Below are 22867 nucleotides of genomic sequence, written 5' to 3' on the forward strand. Positions count from 1 at the left end.
TTATATATTTCAGTGAAAGTATTATATAAAAGTGTTTTTTTAATAGGATCAGAAGTATAATATAGATCATTAGCAACACTTTAGTAGTTTTATTGCTTTCATTATGAGGGTTTCAAAGAATTTGAGTGGAATGCAAATACTGTTTGTTACTTCAAAGAATATCAATTTCAGGGTCTATGGACTGAAGAGCTCTGTGACAGAAATTGAATGCTTGTTGATGGGGACCTCTGAAAGAGCTATTTAGTTCTGTTTTATCAGACACCTGTTTTCTGAAAGGATGTCTTGTATTAACATGTAAATGAGTTAGAGCAATTTTCGCTGGAAAAATACTACAGGTTATACTGAATCTTAAAAAGATAAACTGTTTGGATTCAATCTATATGAAGATACACTGTCTAGAGTTATAAAGCAATGATATACTTTATCTGAGTTCCATCTTTTTCATTTGCTTTCCTTATAATCAGTAATCATATGCCATAAAATGGAAAACATTATGAAGTATTAAGGATAAAAGGAAACATTTAAAAATAGAAACATAATAATTACAGAACTTTTCCCTTGCCTTAAGCTAAAAATAAGCAAGCACAGAAACAAAAAACTGAAAAATGAACATACCAGACAATTAAAATGTTAAGAATTTTCTGTTTTTTGCAGGAAGAAAAAAATTCATGTTGAGGAAAAAAACCTGTAGAGCTGACAACAGAGTTGCCTTATAAAGCTAATGTCTATGTTCATATTATTAAAATATGCCTATTCTACTAATCCCATTACCAGACTGATGAGAGACTTTGGGAGGAAAGATATGGTCCATTACTTCTTTTGGCTTAAGCATGATTTTGATTACAGTAGCTATTATTCAAAAAATAGTGTTAATGAATATAGAAAATTGACCTTTGGATTTTTCCCCAGCTTTATTGAGGTATAATTGACAAAAAATAATATATTTATGTATAGAATGTAATGTCTTGATATATGTATATATTGTGAAATAATTACTATAATCAAACTAATACATCTATCACTTCGCATAGTTACCTTTTTTGTGGCGAGAACTCTTAAGATCTACCCTCTTAGCTAGTTTCAAGTATATAATACAGTATTATCAACTATAGTTACCTTGCTGTACTTGAGATCTGAAGAACTTATTTGTCCTGCAGTATTGAAATTTGGGACTCTCTGACCAACATCTCTCTCTGTTCCCCACCCACGAGCCCCTGGCAGCCACCATCCTGCTCTGCTTCTATGAGTTCAACTGTTATAGACTCCACATACAAGTGCAATCATGCAGTATTTATCTTTCTGTGCCTGACTTATTTCACTTAGTATATGTTCTACAGGTTCATCCATGTTGCAAATGACAAGATTTTTTCTATTTTTTAAAGCTGAATAATATTCCATTGTATATGCATGCCACATTTTCTTTATCCATTCAAATATTGATGGACACTTAGGTTCATTTCATATCTCGGCTATTGTGAATAATGCTTCAGTGAACAAGGAAGTGCAGATAAACTTTGAGATACAGGTTTCACTTCCTTTGGAAATATACCCAGAAATGGAATTGCTGAATCATGTGGTAGTTTTGTTTTCAATTTTTTGAGGAACCTCCATACTGTTTTTGAATATCATCATAAGGGCTCTACTAATTTACATTCCCACTGATAGCAGAGGTTCCCCACATCCTTGCCAACTTACCTTTTATATTTTTGATAATAGCTATTCTAACAGATCTTAGATCTGTTAGAATATTGTCTCATTGTGGTTTTGATTTACATTTTCCTCATGATTAATGATATTGATCAGTTGTTTGTGTACCCCCTAGCCATTATATCTTTTCTTTGGAAAAATGTCTATTCAGTTCCTCTGCCTGTTTTTAATTGAATTTTATGGTTATTTTCTTTTGAGTTCTATGACTTCCATTATTATTATTGTAATTTAATAATCCATTATTAAATATATGATTTGCAAATATTTTCTCTCATTTCATAGATTGCTTTTGTTGATGGTTTCCTTTGCTATAGGGAAGACTTTTAGTTTGATGTAGTCCTACTTGTTTATTTTTGCTTTTTTGTTGCCTTTAGTTTTGGTGTCAAATTAAAAAAATCATTGCCAAGGCCAATGTCAAGGTGCTTATCCCCTATTTTTTCTTCCTAGGAGTTTTTATGGTTTTAGTTACATTCAAGTTTTAATCCATTTTGAGTTGATCTTTGTGTATGGTGTAAGACTGTGTGGCTCAGTTTCATCCTTTTGGATAACACAGCCTAGTCTTACCATTACCATTTATTGAAGAGACTGTCCTATTATCATTATATATTCTTGGCTCCTTTGTCATAAGTTAACTGACCATATATGTGTGGGTTTATATCTGGACTTCCTATTCTATTGCATTGATCAATGTGTTTGTTTTTATGCCTCTTTGCCCACTTTTAAACTGGGTTGTTTTCTTGCTGTTGAGTTGAGTTCCTTAATATATGTTGAATATTGACCTCTTATGAGATCTAAGGTTTGCATATATTTTCTCCCATTCCATAGATTGTCTCTTTACTCTGTTTTCTTTACACAAGCTTTTTAGTTCAATGCAATCTCATTTGTCTATTTTTGCTTTTGTTGCCCTTTGGATATTAATTAGTCATGTCAAATGAAATTATAGAGTCATACATAATTTTGCCTTTTTTTGTATACTGCGATATACTATGGTTCAACTTTGTGTGTGAAATTTTTTTAGCTGTTGAAAAACTGAGTTCTGTATATTTAACCAACAAAAAACTAAACTAATTTTTGTTTTAAGGTTTTCCACAATAAAAGCAAATTTGTTCCGCAATTCAAAGGTAATTCAATAATCCATGAAACGGAATACAAAAGAAATTTCAAGGGTTTATCTCCAGTGAAAGAACCAAAATTAAGAAATGATTTGAAAGAGAATGAACATTTGGAAATAATATCTCCCGAAAAACAGGTATTTATCAACTCTTTGAAAACAAAACAAAATCCTCATTTTAGTCTCTACTACATGTTTTTTTTTTTCACTTGGTACCACTTGAAATTTTTGTTTTTAGCTAGTTCATTAAGTCATTTGTTTGTTCATTAAATGCCAGATGTTCTTGGGCACTTAGTAGGAGCTGGGCATTGGGTAGCTAGTGAGAATACAGTTATAACCACCTTAAGCTCTAAGCAGCTCTTGGGCTATTGGGGAGACAGAGGTGGAAGTAGTAAAATATAATACAGTGTAATGAATGCTTTGCAAGTCTAATATCAGATGTTTGACTTTACAGTAATACGGGCTCCAAGGGTAACAGTAGTGACAGAAACTCATACAATACTTTAAATTAAATAATGGAAATCAAACACAAACACACATACATACATGCATTTTAAACCAAAGTTATAGCATGCCAAGTTATAGCCAGTATAATTCACGTGATTTATCTCAGGATATACAAAGACCTACTTCTGTGTGAAATTACAGCTATTTAAATTGCAGCATCAGGTTAAAGTTATTGTAAATTATAAGTAAACAGGGTATAAGTCTTATTATTTAATTTCCTGGAAGGTCATACCTGATATTTTGTGGGCTCTAAAAATAGAAATTATATGACTAAAGTAAAATTTTATATAATATATGTAAATTTTTTTGGACCTATGATCTTGCAGAGAGAAAAAGAATGATTAAGTTATTCAGTAAACAATGTGGTAAATTATTAATTGGAGCCTTACATTTAATTACTATAACACAATTAAATATAAATTTTGAATATCAAGGGCAAATGGAAGATTACTACTTAAAAGGTAGTGATGTAAAGTTTATTTATTTAGGTATTTAGTTGTTAATTATTTTTTTCCTAGCCAAGGATCTAAAGTTTTAATTGTTAGAAATTGAAACTATATCCTGAGTTATACTTCAAAAACACTAACCAGATATACTAGTTTCAAAACTTGTTTGTTAATTCCTTGTGATTTCTCTGTTATCTTTGGTTACATCTTACTTCTAAAAACAGAATTGTAATACAGTATCCAACATATTTTATAACATTTATGCTTTGACTTTACTGTATAAAATATTTTTAGCATAAAAAGTTTAAATTTTGTCATTTTAGTGTAATAAAACAGACGATTCTTTAAAATTAGAAGCAGAGATGGAATCAAAAGGCTTAAACCAACCTAAAAAGAAGTTCATTCCTTGGAGACATCAAAGACTTGGGTATGTGTTTTTACGAAAGATAAATAGCATAGTATTTAGATGATTGAGTTGGTGATATATTTACCCTTATTTTATTTCTGTCAGGAAAGTGAATTCTGAATATAGAGCAAAATTTCTGAGCCCAGCCCAATATTTATATAAAGCTGGGGCTTGGACGCATGTGAAGGAAAACATACCAAGTCAGGTGAGTACGCGTAAGCTCAGTAAGCCCACATTTTCTTTGAGCCTTTATCAGTTTAATTTTACAATGAGTTTAATTTAGTAATAGAGACAATTTAAAGGTGTATGATAAAATAATAGCCATGTAAATATTAGGAAATTAAAGTTGTATGTATTAGGATATACTTTATCAGTGTGTTTACTTTTTTAAATAATAACTAGCTCCTTAGAGATTATATTTATTATTATGAAGTCCTTAAAGTTAAAAATGTTTTTTACAGTCAATATTTGATTATATTAATAAAGTTAGCTTATAGAATTATAGCATGATAGATTTGATTATAACATCCAGACCTCCACCCTCACAGCTGAAGATTAATTAATTTTCAAGATTAGTTTGTCTGGCAGTGGTACCCTTATCAGTGTGTACTGTTACAGTCTGTAAGTACAGGGAAGGAGTGGCCTGTGCTGATTGAGGTTTGAGTTACGGTGTTGTCTGGATCCCCTGACACACGGGGGAAATTCTGAGGATTCTAAAGAAAGGTTTGAGGGAAAGGGTAATCCTTGAATTGGGAAGTGCTAGTTCAGTTCTAGCTTCTTATAGTCAGAGGATAAACTGGAGCTTTTTTGGTTATTGAATAATTGTCATCTTTTAAATTGTATCTTGATGGTTTTCTGCCTTTTCTATGTGAATTAACTAAATTAAAAAGTTTAGATTGGATATCAGTAAACACTCCCTCTTCCTATCATGGTAAAGGGAAAGATGATTTGTATGAGGAATGAATCTTTTATTTAGCTCCGTACTTAAAACCATGGCTAACAATTACACGTCATCAGTTTCTGGGAGAGGGTGTTGGCACTTTGAGCTGCTGGCTTTTTGCACTGTCAGCTCCCAGACCCATATTCTGGTGACCCCTGTGCTCCAAATGTTGTTTCAAGAGGTTACCTGATTCCTCCCACCCATGGCTCTCTTGGTACTCTCTACTTCCCTGCTTGAACATGGCTCAGAGGCAATGCAGGCGAGTACGAGACGAAGCTCAACGCTGTCCCAGAGATTATTGGGGCCAAAACTCATATATTCACCCTGGTAAGAGCAAGTTAAAAATATATGCGTTGAACAGTTGAAGACCATGCCAGACCAGCTCTGTGTCTAAAGAGTCTGATGGGGAATAAGGAAAACCTGGGGGCAAAGGCAGGGCGCAGAATGTGGCCGTAGAGGGCTAATGGGGTGTCAGCTGTTCACCACTAGCCTGCCCTGAGAAGTTCCTTGTTTTGGAAAAATTATCGTAGTCTCTGAGACTTCTTTAAACTAAGATGAATTGGTATTTAGACCTCAGATTTAAACATTTAATGAGCTGAGGAGATTATTATGTCTGAAGTTAGAAGTTGATAGTCCTTATCCTGTCCTGGTGGAAGAGAACATTTTTGTTGTTAGTTTAAGATCTGTCTTTTCAAGGATTCCTATTATGATACCTTGGTAACGTGACTTTGGGAGGGAGTTTGTTTTGTCAATTTCTGTTGGTGGTTGTAAATATTTCAGTTAGTGGTACAGTTTGCCTTGACTTCTATGGGCAAAATAATTCAAAAAGTAAATTGGAGTTAGAAAAGAATAAGAATTTTTAGTAAAGAGGCCAGTGATTACCGATGGTGATAAATGTCTATGACCAAGTCATGGACATTTAATATGGCCATGTTTTATTTAAGTCTTATATGTATATTATTTTACTGGAAGACACTTAACGATATGTGGCTGCTTATGATGTAACTAAACATGAGGTACTCCCCCATTTTCCCATTCCTAACATTTCATGAAAGAATATTACTCACACTCATCAGATGCACTTGGGAAATCAATGACTTTGTTATCATTAGAATGTTAACTCATTTTTTGAATCATGTTACAGTTTTCTAGCCCATATATCATTTTCATTTCCTTCTATGTTGTTCGCAATATTGTACTTTAAAATCTATAGTTTAGTCATTGGGTATTTAATCCTGAGTCCCAAGTACATATTCATATAACATTGGGGTACTTGGTTATATTCATCCAGTGGTTGTATATTTATCTCCATAACATAAACACTGGCACTATTTCTTCTTAAAATGCTTACTTAATGGGTTATTTTTAATAAAACCAGATATTATAACTGTTAGCTCCTATCCTTAGAATAACTACTGAATCTGTGTTAGATTTCCTTTTTTTATTGTTAGGTAATCTAATACTTAAAATTGGTTGAAGTAATTTAAAATTTTTAAAAATAATTATACTTGACTTACAGTATTATATTAGTTTTAGGTATACAACATAGTGATAAGACATTTATATACCTTATAAAGTGGTTATACATGGTAATTACAATATTACTGACTATATTCTCTGTGCTGTACTTTATGTTCTTGTGACATTTAATACCCAATTTGTGCTTCTTAGTCCCTTTCATTTTTTTCACCAATTACCCAAGCCCTCCCATCTCATGACCATCAAATTGTTCTCTTGGTAATTTTTTTCTAATGTGTCTTTCAAGATAAAGTCCCACATTCTGTAATTTGACAGACATTTTAAGAACTACTAGGTATAAAGATGACTCCTCACTTTTGGAGGATGATTTTAGAGGAAAAAGTTTTTAATTTTTTCTTCCTCAATTTTCTAAGTTTGAATTTTCTGTATATATGAATTTTAAGTGATTTAGTTACGTTCTTAATTTGGGAAAAGAAATTCAGAAATCAAAACATTCTACTTATAGTTCTTATTATATCATATAATTGGATCACATTACTTTACCTGGAAAGAGATGTGTGTGTTGTTTTAATTGAGTTTGGAATGGTCTATTTATGTCCTTTTTAGTGCCTCTGGTTCTTGGCTGTGGGGATTGTTCTTAATATTGAGTTCACACCACTGATTTCCTTTTTTTTTTTTTTTCATTTTTACTCTTTCTAGTAGAACACCTTACTTGGGTATCAACCTCCTGATTTTTTATCTTAGTATAGGATTATAGAAGTTTAAAATTATGTAGTTGCAAAACATAACATTAGCACTAATATTAATAAAGATTGCTGATGAAGTAACTTTTAAACATTGTTTAAAAGAACTGAGTGAACCAAGTTTTACGGTATTTCTGTAAGTATTTCCTTTCCCTCCTTTAAGGAAACCGATGTCAAATAAAACTGGATCACCATGTACATGGAGGGGATATTCGTCCATCCTCTCATTTATCAAACAGTAAGGTCCTCCCACATGGATAGAATGCAGCCTTCTTCACTGCCCCTTCCCACTCCACCCTGTACATAGCATAGGACTGATAGACTCCTCTTTTGATGGACTCCTTCAACTTATATTTCATTTTTTTTTATGGCATAAGCCATACCATTATTATGATAACTTTTATCATAGAGGAGATCTGCTTCTTCTACCAAACTGTGAGCACGTTGAATACAGGGACTTTTTTGCTCACCTTCAACTACCAGCCTTTTAGCTCGGGCCTAGCACTTAGTACACACCCAGGACAGGTTGTGGAAACAATGTTTAAATCTGCATTCTTTCTCACCTCAAGGAGTTCATAGGTTAATGGGAGAGAATGACACAAGCGATTAATTCCAGACGGATACAATAGGAACTACTTGGGGGAGGTTACAGGGTGGAGGGATTCAGCAAAAAGGAAAAAGGACTCATGGACGTGAACAACAGTGTGGTGATTGCTGGGGGGAAGGGCGTAAGAGGGGACTAAATGCTAATGGGAAAAATACAAGAAAAAAGAACCAGTGGGGTTATGTATGAAGGCCTTTAAGAACACAGGAGGAAGAGATGCTGAGGCTTGCAGATTTTATCATGTAGGTAGTGGAGTAGCCATGAAACACTTGAAACTTGGGATATGTATTAGAAATTTGGATTATAAAAAGTCCTGTGTATTCAGAATACCTTGGTTAGTACTGGTTATTCAACATTCAACCCACATGTCTCACTTCTACCTGTTAAAAGCAAAATCCACTAAAGTAAGTCCTCACTTAACATCATTGATGGGTTCTGTGACTTTGAGCAAAATGACTATCATGAAACCAGTTTTACCATAGGCTACTTGATATAAAAAGGAGTTACATTCCTGTGGCATCTCATGAATGTTATAATGAAGAGACATTGAGCGAAATGACATTATTTGAGGACCTGCTGTACTCATAATTTTCTTCAAAGTATAGGAGTTGACAGAAATAAGTGAGCATGGCTCAATTTTTGGGGGCAGTGAAGAAAATATTTTGAATTATCCTTTAGTAATGTTTCAGATTTGGCTTATTAGAACATTGGGACTGTTATTTGGCTTAGTTATTATTTTTCTCCCCCAGCTTTATTGAGAATATAGACATGTATATAAAATACATATATATTTCTCAATAAAGCTATATATATATGGTTTGTTGTGCCATGACTGATACTGTCCTTTGACTTTGGCTAAGTCCCTACAGATGTAACTTTTTTTTTTTTTTGCATTCCATAATGTCTTGTTAAGGAGCTGAGGATATGTTTCTTCAATTGTTTTTGCAATGCTAAGTTTTAGTACTGTTATGTTTCCAAGTGAAGGCAAAGCAATTTAATCAGACAGTATCCAGATACCCTTTTCATGCTAATATTCCATCTTTATGCTAGAAAAAAATTTTGTTTTTTGAGAAATACAGATTATTTTATTTTATTTATTTTAATTTTTATTGAGGTATCATTGGTTTGTAACATTAAACAGATTATTTTAAACAGAGTTTTGAGGGGCAATTTAATTTTTTTACATTGTGCAATTGTATTTATAGAAGCCAGCAGGTGGCAGTATTATGTATAAAATGAAAGGGTTTCAAAAGACGATAAAAGGCTCCATTTCACATGCAAATTATGGAATTTGTACATTAGGGAATTCAAATTGCTTTATAGTTCATCAGAGTAGTTTTTTGTATTCTGTTATTTTGTTAAATGTATTATAATTCCTATTTTGTGAGATTAAAAATTAGTATATACTTAATACATTTTTTAAAAGTTGAGGTTTTGCCGATTCCAAGGAAATGCTGAGGCATTTGGAGGGGAAACCTTGTGACTCTCTCACTGTGGGGGTTTCTTTGCTGAGAGCAACTGTATATAAAACTAGGAAATTAAGACTGGGGCTAGGGGTTTTGGGCTTTTTGATAATCCAGTGGTAGGGAAGTAGGAATAGTAATTAAGTAACCTGTCACGGACAGCATCCCAGCCATGCAATACTGTGGCTGGTTTTTGAGGTAATATTAACATGTCTTGGTTACTGAATTAAATGTTACTAAAATATACTAAAAAATTTGGTTGACAAATTTGGTGTATATATACATTTAGAAGGAAGAATAATAGGTTTTTCATTGATTCCCATTAATAGTACATTGTGGCATTAACCTGTCATTAAGTATGTTTCTGTATTCCTTCCCTAGGGTTCTCTAAATGCAATGTGGTATGCAGAGGTTGGTTGCTTTTGAGTTTTTAAAATATTGTAATAATGCATAGAACACTTGTGTAATTTCAGTTCAAATAAGAAGTAGATGTCAATATTTTTCTTAGCTGCTACAAATCTCTCCCTGTATGCTGGCCTAAAATAACTGCATTGTGCTTTAGCGTGACTGTTTTAATTTCTGCTTAAAAATGCACATAGTTTGATGAATATATGTGGCTAGTTTTGCCTTCCTTTCTCTTTGGTCTCTGGCTGTATGTGCGCAATGTCTTAGATATGCTGCCTGGTGGTATTTGTGAAGGAGCATTTACAGTAATACGTGATGTCTTACTTCTCCTATGTAGGTTAAAGAACTCCGAGAGAAGGCTGAGTTTTATAGGAAACGAGTTCAGGGAACACATTTTTCTCGGGACCATCTGAATCAGATTTTGTCTGATAAGAACTGCTTTTGGGATGTCTCCTCAACCACGAGCTCAGAAGGAACTATTAGTAGTAACATTAGAGCACTAGACCTTGCTGGGTGAGATGCTTTTTGTATGTGGTGAAAAAGTATGTTGTAGCTTAAGTAGACCATGGAATTATATAGGTGAATGACATACAACTCAAAACTCATTTAGTTAAATGGAGATATGCTAGCCATTATATTTCATTATTTATAGTTTATTTCTGAAAAATAAAACTATGTACTTTAAGCGTTTGTGTGTAAATAATACATAATGTAAATCCAGAAGACTGGATTTTATAATATTTTTTGTTAACAATTAAAAGTAGAATAGGAATGATTATATAGTAGCTGTAAAAGAACTTTAAAAGTAAGTTATTAGTACATATCCATTATCATTTATTAATAAATTTTCATGGTTGATATGGAACTTAGGTCCTGCTTCTATGGGAGAATTCTCTGCTGTGTTGGGTTTTAAAGTGAAATGATTTAACTTTTTATAAGAGAAATAGCACACTGATTTGTAGCAAATAAAATAGTTTTTAGTTGTTACAGCATGTTAATATAGTCACACATACCAAATTGACCTGTAAATGCTACTTAGGTGACATCTGATTTTAAAAATTCATCACAAAATCTGTTCTTTAGTTAATGTCAGGAAAAGATTACTCTATCTAAATTATAAAATTTGAATCAGCTTGCTAGATCCACAGGAACAGCCGAGTTTGTGCACAAACTCCGATGGAGTAACTGAACAAGTTAGACTGTCTGCACATACAAATGCCAGTTCTGGGGACACGGATGAGTTTTGTCAGTAGCGGTGCAGGCATGTCTGTGTGAAGGTGGGAGTAAGAGGAGATAAGTGTATTTTATTTTGGAGTATTTTAATAGCAACTCCAGATCATAACTCTATTATAATGTAAAATGAACTCTTTAAAAAAAACCCGATTTTATTTATTTATAGAGAGAGGGGAAGGGAGGGAGAAAAAGAGGGAGAGAGACACATTGAAGTGAAGGGGAAACATTGATCAGTTGTCTCTCTACGCGCCCTGACTGGGGACCAAACCTGCAACCCAGGTATGTGCTCCTATTGGGAATCGAGCCAGTGACCTTTCACTTTGTGGGACGATGCTGATCCAACTGAGCCACACTGATCAGGGCTAAAATGAACTTAGATTTCTTTCTTCAGTATCTGGGCTAGGCAATATCTGTGGGAAATACGTAGTTGTGAACAGTAAAAGGGAATGATGGCTCATTGAAATTAGTATAAACTAGGAACCTGAAGCTACTCAAGTTTAAAATAAAACTTACTTTGTTATGCAGAGATCCTACAAGCCATAAGAATTTGCAGAAATATCCTTCTACAAAACTAGAAGAAAAAAGACCTATCTTGGAAGAACAGCCCCAGAAAAATACCACAGAAAAATTGGGCGTGTCAGATGCTACCACTGTACCTGTTAGAAGGCGTTTGGCTTGGGATGCAGAGGAAACCAATGAAGATATACAAAAACAGACGAGAGAAGAGGAAGAGGAAGAGGAAAGGGAAAGGGACAAGCAGGTTTATATGGGAGAGTTAGAGAAGTTGAAAGTACATGAAAAATCTAAGGCAGGCAAGATAAAAGAAGGGTGAGAGTTTAAATTAATCAGTATATAGCAACATTATTATACATGGCTAATACATATTTTGTTTTGTCACTAAGTATAGTGGTTTATGCTTTTGGTTTTATGACTGATAAAGAGATTTTATTTTAATGTCAGGAAGTAGGCATTCTATATGATTTATAATTTGAGTCAGTCAGGTATTTGAGTTACCACTAATTGGTAATTGAACACTTGAACACTGAGCTGCATGGGGAGGGAATAGTTAGTGTTATTTTCATTTATGTCTTGCTAATTATGATTTGCAAATGTGCCTGGAAGAATGACTTTCTTTATGATTTAAGAAAAATAGCTGATATTCTTAAATATCAGATGGTTATACCAAAAAAGAAAGGATAATGTTTTATAATATTAAAATAAGTGATTTTGGCAAAGAGCTAATTCCTGTTGATTTGTATGTAGATTTCTTTGGGGAGTGATTCTCCACCATTGATAGTGGTGCTTTTCTTTCATGAGTTTTGCAGTTAATATGGGATTTAGGCCCTCATTTAATGGAAGCATTTTCTGCGTGTTCTTGCTGACTTGCAGTGATCTGCACTCTTCCAATATGCAGTCGCTCTTACCTGCATGTGGGTTTATTTATTTTTTTCAGAAACAAAAAGGTCTTATCTTAAAAGTTTTATACTTTATTATTGCATAATGATGGCAAAGTATTTTTGGTCATATTTCCTAGAAGAATGGTTTCATATAGATTATTTTAATTTTTTAGGTCAGATTCTTCTTCTGTATCCTCAGAAAAAGGAGGCAGGCTTCCTACTCCGAAGCTGAGAGAACTTGGTGGGATTCAAAGGACTCATCATGACCTTACCACTCCAGCTGTTGGTAATAGGAAAACACCATGCAGTTCATATTTCACCTGCCTTTTCTACAGGAAAATTTAGTTTGATTGAAACTTACCATCTTCTGCATTTTTCTAGGTGGTGCTGTTTTAGTGTCTCCATCTAAAGTGAAGCCCCCAGTCCCAGAACAGAGGAAAAGAATGTCTTCTCAGGATGGCGTAGAAACTCCAAAGAGTGATTTTAGGAAGGTAAATATTTTTATTTTGGGGAGAAACATTTTGTCAGGAAGTTATTTTTTTAGTCACATGTCATAAATGAATGATAGGTTCAGATTTTAGAAAATTTGTATGTCATATGTGGAGACAGTCTGTTAATCTATTTTTAGTAAGGCAGAGCATTGAACTGTTTCTTCCGGTACTGACATTGTATTTCTGCTGATATACTTTCAAATCTTGTCAGTAGTGACTCAACAGGAAGAGAGAAGAGAAACGGTTCTATTTATTGAGCATCTAATGAGGCATTTGTGTTCCGACTATGTTCCAGGCACCATTTTAGCACCAGAGATAACAGTGAAAGAAACAGACAAAAATCCTGGCCCTTACTGAACTTATATTCTAGTGGAGGAGAGATACAATAAATAGTATAACTAGGTAAAGTACAGTGTATGTTAGGTAATGTTAAATACTACAAAGAAAGATAAGACAGGGGAAGTGAATAGGAAGTGCCCAGGAAAGTTCTTACTGAGAGGGTGGCATTTGAGCAGAATCTGAAGATGGTGAAGGATGGACCCATGTGTGTATCTAGGAAGGCATTCTAGGCAAAAGAGCAGCAAGCGCGAAGTCAGCGAGGTGAGAAGATAGCTCCTTTTCTGAGGAACGGCCAGGAGCAGTGTGGCTGGAGTAGAGAGCAAGAGAGGGAGTATAGTATGGACAGTGAGTTCGGAAGCATACTGGGCGACTAAATTGTGTAGGGCCTTATAAGTCATAGCAAAGGTTTTCAGTTTTGGTCTGAGTGAAATGGGAAGCCTTTGGAGGAGCAGGGGATGACAGGAGTCAGTAGCAGCATCCAGGCGAGAGTGGTGGTCGTTTGGATCATTGCAGTGGTAATGCAGGTGATATGATGAAGTGTGATTCTGGATATTCAACGACAGTAAGCTGAGAAGATTTGCTGATGTGTAAGATATGGGGTGGGAGGAAGAGAGAAATCAAGCATAACTCAGGATTTCTGGCCTGAGCAATAATGGCCAAATTGCCGTTTCACTGATATGAGGATAACAGTATGAGGAAAAAAACTTTCAGGGAAGACCAGGAGTCCTGTTTTGGACACATTAAACTTGAGAAGCTTATTAGACATACAAGTAGACATGTTGAGTAGGCAGTTGATTTTGGAGTATGGAGGAGAGGTTGGGTTCACATAGAGGTTTGAGGCTCTTTATCATACAGGTGTGCAAGCTCTTGAGACTGGGGAAGGTCATCAGGAAGTGGATTTAGGCAGAAAGAGGAAGTGTAGACAGGTCTGAGCCCCAGGTTTTTGACACTGGGAAGCTGAGGAGTAACCAGCAAAGAGACTGCAAAGGAATAGCCATGAGGTAGTGGGAAACGGGATTGTGGTGTCCTGGAGGTGTCAAGGAGGAGAGCGTGTCATGGAAATTATCGGATTTAGCAACAAGGAGGTTATTGGTGACCTTGACAGAGGGTAGTTTTGCTAGTAGTGTGGGATAAAAGCCTAAATGCACGTGAGTTCAAGAGAACAAAGAGGAGAGGAGCTAAAGACAGCATCACAGACAAGTCTGTGAAGAGTTTTTCCCATGAAAGGGAGCAGAGTAAGGGAGTGGGAGTTGGAAGAAGTAAAATCAAGAAAGAGAAGAGGATAACATTTGTATGTTGATGAAAACAATTTTACAGAGAGAGAAAAGGTGATACAGGAGTGGGAGGAAAATTGTGGGACAGATATTCTTGAGTAGGAGAAAGGGCATAGGATTTGGTGCGGGTGTGGAAAGGTTCGCCTTAGGCACTGTGACAGTTCCTTCATTGTTAAAAAGGGAAGGCAGAGTCGATTATATGGGCACTGCTGATGAAACAAAGGAAAATGTGGTGGGAGCTTTTGGAAAGTCTCTTTTGCTTTTGGCAGAATATGAAGAAAGATCCTTGCGGGGAATGAGGCAGGGGAAGAAAATTTTGGAGGGCTGAGGAAAGAGAATAAGGCTGAAATAGTCTTTGCGGATAGTGGGAGAGTTAGTGGACCAGGGAAATGTTAGATATTGCAGGGCAACATTAAGGGGCCCTGTTAGGTTAGTGGTCATACATTTGATGTAAGACCAGTCGGGATGCTGTGTGTGTGTTCCTCCAGACATGTGTGGCTGCAGGGGTGCAGGGTAAGTACACAGTTGGATTTGACTGAGGTTCATGTTTTGTCAAGGGAGTAAGACAAAGTGAGAAAACGGGTAGCGGAGCTCAGGTATATGTAGGGAAGTGATTACAGTGACTACCCATGGAAGTTGAGTTGGTCGGGGAGGGAAAAATAGAACTGAAGAAAGTAAGTTCAGTGCAAAGATGACAGGATCAGTAGATGGGGACAGTCTCGTCAGCCTTAAGGACTAGTTGGACTTGGGGTACCTGTGGGTCGGTTTTAAAATTAGGAGATTCTGAAGAGGTTGCAGTTACTAGTGACGACAAGACTTAATATGTAGGGTAAGTGGCTGAGTTAGAATAGAGAATATTCAAAGAAAAGGTTGAATTTCTCTAGGATGTTTTGCTGAAGGCTGTTCATAAGTTCAGAGGGCACGGTGGGGGGTTTTCAGGTATTGGGGAGAGGTGGGAGGTGGGATCGGAGTCCAGTCCCCCCAAACCTAGGACTTAGAGCCCAGCTCAAGGCCAGCACCCAGTGTGTTGAAGGACTGTTAATGGAGTAACAGATTATCTAAACTGTTTCCTGTTGCTTACATATACATTGGTTTATTAAAAGAAATGTGACAATAGGAATTTAGAGGCTTGCTCAGAACTAGATTTAAGAATCTCTTGCCCCCCCCCCCCGGTGGACTATTGTGTTCCTTCCTTAGGAATCCAGGCTGTCACCTGGAAGGTGTGAGTTTCTAGTTAGTTTCGCCCATAGGGCTGACTATCCTAAGCTAAAATGAGTGGCCCTAATCCATATTTCCATATTTGCAGCTGGATTTATATGTATTATTTTCATTTATTGTGGAATTAATTAATTTTTTGAATAATAAAGTTACTTTAATTAAAATGGAGTAATATTGTCCTTTAACATTTTAATGCCAATCTCTACCTGATCATGTATATAACAGAGTTGTAGCATTTTAATTATAAACTCCTCTAAAATAATCAGGCTTCTTATTAACAACTTGATTAGTACTCCCTCCATGTGAATTTTCTGCCACCTGCACTACCAGTGGCTGTACCAGGAGCTAGATTTGGTTATGTCCCAGTGTCTACCCCTTGATTGCTGGGAGGCAGCAATCATTTTTGCCCTTTATTTTCTTTCTTTCTTTTTAATTATAGTGATTTTATTATTTTTTAAAAGATTTTATTGGAGAGAAACATCAATGTGTGGTTGCCTCTCGCACAACCCAGGCATGTGCCCTGACTGGGAATCGAACTGACGATTCTGCTTCGCAGGCCTGTGCTCGATCCACTGAGCTACACCAGCCATGGCTTTTCCTTTATTTTCTTATAAAAGCTAATATTATAATAAATAAGCTATTCAGTTTCCAATAGATTAATTAATTAATTAGTTCATATCATTCTACTTTTTACCATAGAAATGAGGGAGAATATATTATCATAATGTCCAGAAATTTTTTCACTGTTAACTTTTAATGACATACTTTGAATTGTGGGAGTATTAGGGGATAGCAGCAATTTGGGTAACTTATATGGGGCTGGTCATAATAGGTAGCATTTCCTGAGTGCTTACTTTTTCTAGGCCCTGTGCTAGTGCTTTACGTGTCTTTATAAGGACTCTGGGAGTTATTATTCTCAGTCAGATGATGAAACTGGGGTCCCATGGCTGCCGAGTGGTGGAGTAGAGTTTGGGTCTAGGCAGTCTATTCTCAGAGCACACATTTTGAACCCCTGAACAATACTGCCTCACAGAACTTTAGAATTCTCATGGTACTGTTTTAATCAAGTACCATTTACACATTTCATAAATGTTATTAAAAACCCAGTGTCTGTTAGCTCACTTCATTTATTCATTCAGTAGATTTTTCTTATCCACTTACCCACATGAGGTAGCAAAATAGACATGGTACACAATCTTATGGAACTTACAGCCCAGTGAGAGCGATTCACGTTATTCAAAGAATTACACTCCTAAAAAAGGTAAAGTTAAAACTAATAAGAGTTTCAGAGTGCTATATAGTGCTATTCTGGAAGGAATTGGCATAGTCCTAGGAGTCAGGAAGCTTCTTGGAAGTCATAATAAAGTCATAATAAATATTTAGCTGAGATAATAAAGGAAGAGGAAGAATTAACCAGGTGAAAGGGTGGGAGGAGAAGTGTAGTTTGTGCCAAGATTCCACAGAGAGAAACCAGGCAGGGTTTTAAGAAACAGATCAGTATAGGGCATGGCAGGGAGCGGGTACAAGGTGAGGCTAGAAAAGACAGCCATATTGAGAGTTTCTGTCGTCATCTCAAGAGCAGTGGGGAGCCATTGAAATATTTTAAAGATCTTTCTGGCTGCCACAGAAGGTGAGAGTGGACTGTGGATACCTGTAAAAAAGGCCATTGTAGTAGTCTAGGTAGGAAATGTTGATAGCTTGAACTGAGGAGGGTGGGCATAGATAGAAGAGCATGAACCTGAAGAAATGTATACGGGGAACAATGGCAAGGCTTAGTGCTGGGTTGGATAATAGGGGATGAGAGACCATGAACGGCTTCTGGGTTCTGGCTTGCCCAAAAGGACTGGTAGGGGGTGCTATGTACTGAGTAAGAGAACGCTGGACCCGTCTTTTGAGGAGAATATCAGGAGTTTCATATTCATTCACTCAGCTCAGTGTTTAAGGTGCTCTTATCTAGAGATTCACTGGTGATCGGCACAAAATCCCTGATGGAGGTTGCTACCATCATGGAGCTTGCGTTTTTTATTGGAAGAAATAGACAAACAAGTTTAAGAAAGACAATTCCAGGTAGTAGTGAGTGCTGTGAGTTAAGTAAAACCACAAGTGATTTCCAAGGGGTGGATGAGGCTGCCTTACTTTGGGCCATCTGGACAGGCACCTCTGAGGAGGTGACATTTTATCTAAGACCTGAAAGATGGGGGAGATGCCCACACAGAGATCTGGGGCACAGATTGTTTTCCAGGTAGAAAAAACAGCAAGTCCAAGTGTACAACAGTGAGAGTTTTTAGAGTGAAAAGGCCAGTGTGACTGGAGTCTAGAGAGGGAAGAAGAGAGGGTAGGAAATGAGGATGGAAAAGGGAGGCTGGGTAAGGAATGGAGATGTTACTCTGATGGCACTGGGAAGCCCTTGGAGGATTGGAAGCAACAAAGCAAATATAAATATCTGACTTACATGGTAAGGAAAATCACTCACTACTCAGTGGAGAATAGACTCAGTGGGGGTGAGTGGAAGCACTGAGGCCAATAAGGGGGCTTTAAGCTCAAAAATAGATCACAAAGTCAGTTAAATTAAACCTGGGAACCCTCTGTGTTTAAAATATTGTACAGATTTTATTCAAGTCTTTTTAATAATAGTAAAACCAATTTGACAGAGATCTCAAAGTATTTTCACATATATATAAAGAAAAAAACCAAAGAACAGTTTTCCTGAGTGATACAGCTAAAAGGGGTAGCAAGAAGATTTGTGGTTTTTATCTTAGATCTTGATGTAAAAATATATGTTTGTCGGATAAGACCCTAGGCCATCTGCACTTTGAAGCAGTAAACTCTTAAATTGCAGAAAATGATTCCTAAGGTCAGAAAGCAGTGTTTTGATGTTGCATTGATAAACTCAAAGTTAATAACTAAAGGCAACAAGGAATAACCGGGGAAGTTTGGAACTGTATTTGATTTTACTGGTTTGTATTCTCTTAAAAAGTAAAACTATATGGGGACTTTTAGGATAGTAATGTTATTGTAGAAAACAAAAAATACCACAATAAAGAAGAAAATAAATGATGTCACACCTATTGTTCATGGACATCACTGTTGAATTTTTGAGTTATTTAGGTATATAGTGTATTTGTTGTTATACTGTAGATAAGGCTTCATAATCTATTTTTTCCATTAGTGTATTGTAAACATACTTCCATCTAATTAAATATCATTTCTATCTGATTTTTAATAACATGATATGCAGTCTGTAGTTGTACTTTAGTTGTTTTAAGTAGAAGCTTATTGAAATTTTTTTCCTTTAGATTTTATTTATTTATTTTTAGATAGCGGATGGGAGGGAGAAAGAGGGAGAGAAACAACGTGTGGTTGCCTCTTGTGTGCCCCCCACTGGGGACCTGGCTTGCAACCCAGGCATATGCCTGGACTGGGAATTGAACCAGAGACTTTTTGTTTCTCAGGCCAGCACTCAATTCACTGAGTCACACCAATCAGGGATGAAATTTTTTAAAAGTAGATGCCTATTGTTATTTCTTAATTTGCCTATTATGAAGTCCATCCTTTAGCTACATTTTTGTTTGTACTCTTATTATCCCCTTTTGTGTAAATACTCCCTAAGTATTATTGTATGGCCAAAGAATCAAAGTTTTAAGGCTTGCCATGTTTTGACAGCTCCCCAAAAGACTGTGTTCCCAACAACACGGTATTGCCAATTTTCCTACATTCTTGCCAGCTCTGCGTATTATAGTTTGTTTTTTCCAGAAAGTAATCTTTGTAATTTTGGAAGTGAAAAACTAGTACCTCAATGCTTCTATTTTGAAATTATTTGATTATCAATGAAGAGAATGTTTGACATTTATATTTTGTATATATATGAATTGCTTATAGGTATTGAAATTGACTTTTTAATTAGGTTTATCTCTTGTTATTTAAAAAGAAGTACTTATGTAGAAATGGAAGTAATTCATCAGTCATCTAATTTATATATTTTCCTGGTTTGATTTTTCTTTTATTTTTTTAATGTTTGTATATTTTTTTATGTAGCTGAATTTGTTTATCTGTATTGGTTGTTAGGCTTATGCAATCTTCTCCACATGGAGGTTACATAAAGTTTCCCTATATTTTCTCCTGCTGTGTTTATAACAACATACTTTTGTGTGCGTTTAAATGTTTGGTTTAGTTATGTAGGAGATCTGTCCATAAAGTATTCAGCCATGTGCTATGAAAAATAGAGACATTTATTGAAGAAGATACAAGATACAAGAAACATTGTACATAGGACAGCGATGCCTCAGTCCCCTTCAAAGGCGGCACCTTGGGACCTCACACAGTTCTCCCAGTTGCCATTAGCTGCCCCATTGTATTTTCCTGAATTTCATTGACGGTCTGGAATCTCTTCCCTTTCAAAAGTGATTTTAGTTTTGGGAAAAGCCAAAAGTCGCAGGGCACCAAATCTGGGCTGTAGTGGGGCTGAGTCACCTGCATTATTTGATGTTTTGCCAAAAAACTCCATGTGAGATTTGGTGCATGAGAAGCCATGTTGTCACGATGAAACTGCCAATCACCAGCTGCCCACAGCTGCACCTTCTGAGTCATCTGAATAGTTTCCACGAAGACATGCTCAGGCTTAACGCAAAATTTGATGGAGATTCATTGCTCTATCTGCACAATCATTTTGATGTGATGGCCACACAGTACACGTGCTCACTCAACAGTGTCTACCGCCCCCACTGACTAGTTCAGTGAAGTCATCTTTGTTCACACATTCACGCTCCAGTCCACTCTCCTTGGTTGCCAGGTTACATCGATGTGGTGCAAACCATTCTTATTTTGTTAACAATGACTGGACTTTTTCCAGACACACCACATATACATACACATGTATATATCTTTATTTCATTTTGTTTTTTGGTCATTTAGAAAGAAAGTCATGCAATAGCCCTTGTGACTTCGCCAGCTGCTGGTGTGAAAACAGTTGATCCCCTGCCTTTGAGGGAAGATTCTGAAATCAATATCCGCAAATTGTCTGAGGCATCTCTTCCAGTGTCAAAAATTCGAGAATGTCCAACAAACACGCCTGGACAGTCTCCTCCTCCACCCTGTGCTTCATCCTACTGGCATCCCTCTCGTCGAATTCAGGGCTGTCTGAGAGATCCAGAATTTCAGCATAATGGTAATTATTTCGGTTTTAGTTTTTCGTCTTTTAAAATGAAAGTCTTACACTCATAGGTACAAAGGCTCTGAGTATCTCCTCTTATGTTAATAAATTATGCTATCTAGTTTTTTAAAATTAATGTAATTTCTTTCTTTCTTTTTTTTTTTAAATATATTTATTGATTATGCTATTACAGTTGTCCTATTTCCCCCCCCACTCCACTCCATCCTGCCCACCCCCTTCCCTCCCACATTCCCCCCCCATAGTTCATGTCCATGGGTCATACTTATAAGTTCTTTGGCTTCTACATTTCCTACACTATTTTTACCCTCCCCCTGTTTATTTTCCACCTATCATCTATGCTACTTATTCTCTGTACCTTTACCCCCCTCTCCCCCTCCCACTCCCTTATTGACAACCCTCATGTTCTAGTTGTTTGCCTAGTTTGCTCTCGTTTTTGTTTTATGTGTGGTCGTTAATAACTGTGAGTTTGCTGTCATTTTTACTGTTCCTATTTTTGATCTTTTTCTTAGGTAACTCCCTTTAACATTTCATATAATAAGGGCTTGGTGATGATGAGCCTCTTCAACTTGACCTTATCTGAGAAGCACTTTATCCTCCCTTCCATTCTAAATGATAGCTTTGCTGGATACAGTAATCTTGGACGTAGGTCCTTGCGTTTAATCTTGGGTAATGTAATTATGATGTGTCTTGTTGTGTTCCTCCTTGGGTCCAGCTTCTTTGGGACTCTCTGAGCTTCCTGGACTTCCCGGAAGTCTATTTCCTTTGCCAGATCGGGGAAGTTCTCCATTATTTGTTCAAATAAGTTTTCAATTTTTTGTTCTTCCTCTTCTCCTTCTGGCACCCCTATAATTCGGATGTTGGAACGTTTCAAGGTGTCCTGGAGGTTCCTAAGCCTCTCCTCATTTTTCCAAGTTCTTGTTTCTTCATTCTTTTCTGGTTGAATGTTTGTTTCTTCCTTCTGGTCCATACCATTGATTTGAGTCCCAGTTTCCTTCTCATCACTATTGGTTCCCTGTACATTTTCCTTTGTTTCTCTTAGCATAGGCTTCATTTTTTCATCTGTTTTTCGAATAGATTCAACCAAGTCTGTGAGCATATTGATAACCAGTGCTTTGAACTGTGCATCCGATAGGTTGGCTATCTCTTCGTCGCTTAGTTGTATTTTTTCTGGAGCTTTGAAGTGTTCTGTCATTTGGGCCATTTTTTTTGTTTGTTTGTCTTGGCGCGTCTGTTACTTTAAGGGGCGGAGCCTTAGGTGTTCACCAGGGCGGGGTAATGCTGGTCGCTGGGCTGTGATGCTGTACGTGGGGGCGGGGCCGAGAGGGAGCAATGGCACCCGCTTCACTCTCCTCCGGATTTCAGTCTTTCACTCCGCTACCCACAATCAAACTGGGCCCCTCTGGTGCTGGTTCCCGAGAAAGTGGGCCTGTGCACACTCTAGGCCCCTGTGGGTCTCTGCAACAACCTCTCCTGTGAGGCTGGGAGTCTCTCCTGCTGCCGCCCCAACCCCCAGGGGCGCTTTCAATCAGAGGTTTGAGGCTTTATTTCCCCGAGCTGGAGCCCTGGGTTGCGCAGCGGTCTGCTTCGCTGCCCGCCGTTCGTCCGGTTTATCTGTGGGCGAATGTGGTGCCACAATGTGCTATCCGCCACTCTGCCTGCCCCACTCTCCGCCACTCTGAGTCCGGCCCTCTGGGTTTATCTGTGCAAATGTGGGGCCGCAGGGTCTGCTAGTGCTCGGACTGCCTGCGCCATTTGTCCCACACTCCGCCAGTCTCAGTCCCGCCACAGCCACGCGAGTCCTCTCCACCCCGGTGCCCGTCTCCGCCCCTCCTACCAGTCTGGATGAATGATTATTTTCTGTTTCCTTGGTGTTGGTCCCCCTTGCTGTTCAATTCTCTGTCAGTTCTGGTTGTGCGAGGAGGCGCAGTGTGTCT

At 36.9% G+C, this 22867-nt stretch overlaps 1 protein-coding gene across 2 annotated transcripts in view; it reads left to right on the forward strand.

The window, feature by feature from the left end:
* MDM1 (Mdm1 nuclear protein) overlaps window positions 1-22867 on the forward strand; it is a 34137-nt gene that overhangs the window by 7657 nt on the left and 3613 nt on the right. The window contains exons 5-13 of one of the 2 annotated variants that reach the window (XM_053921173.2): window positions 2789-2956; window positions 4095-4198; window positions 4283-4382; window positions 9788-9817; window positions 10149-10324; window positions 11570-11872; window positions 12615-12727; window positions 12823-12932; window positions 20675-20927. In XM_053921173.2, coding sequence (XP_053777148.1) covers window positions 2789-2956; window positions 4095-4198; window positions 4283-4382; window positions 9788-9817; window positions 10149-10324; window positions 11570-11872; window positions 12615-12727; window positions 12823-12932; window positions 20675-20927 — 1357 coding nt within the window. The remainder of the gene's footprint in view (window positions 1-2788; window positions 2957-4094; window positions 4199-4282; window positions 4383-9787; window positions 9818-10148; window positions 10325-11569; window positions 11873-12614; window positions 12728-12822; window positions 12933-20674; window positions 20928-22867) is intronic. The other variant, XM_053921174.2, reaches the window with a different exon arrangement.

This window comes from Desmodus rotundus, chromosome 3 (genome assembly GCF_022682495.2).
Source record: "Desmodus rotundus isolate HL8 chromosome 3, HLdesRot8A.1, whole genome shotgun sequence".
NCBI lineage: Eukaryota > Metazoa > Chordata > Mammalia > Chiroptera > Phyllostomidae > Desmodus > Desmodus rotundus.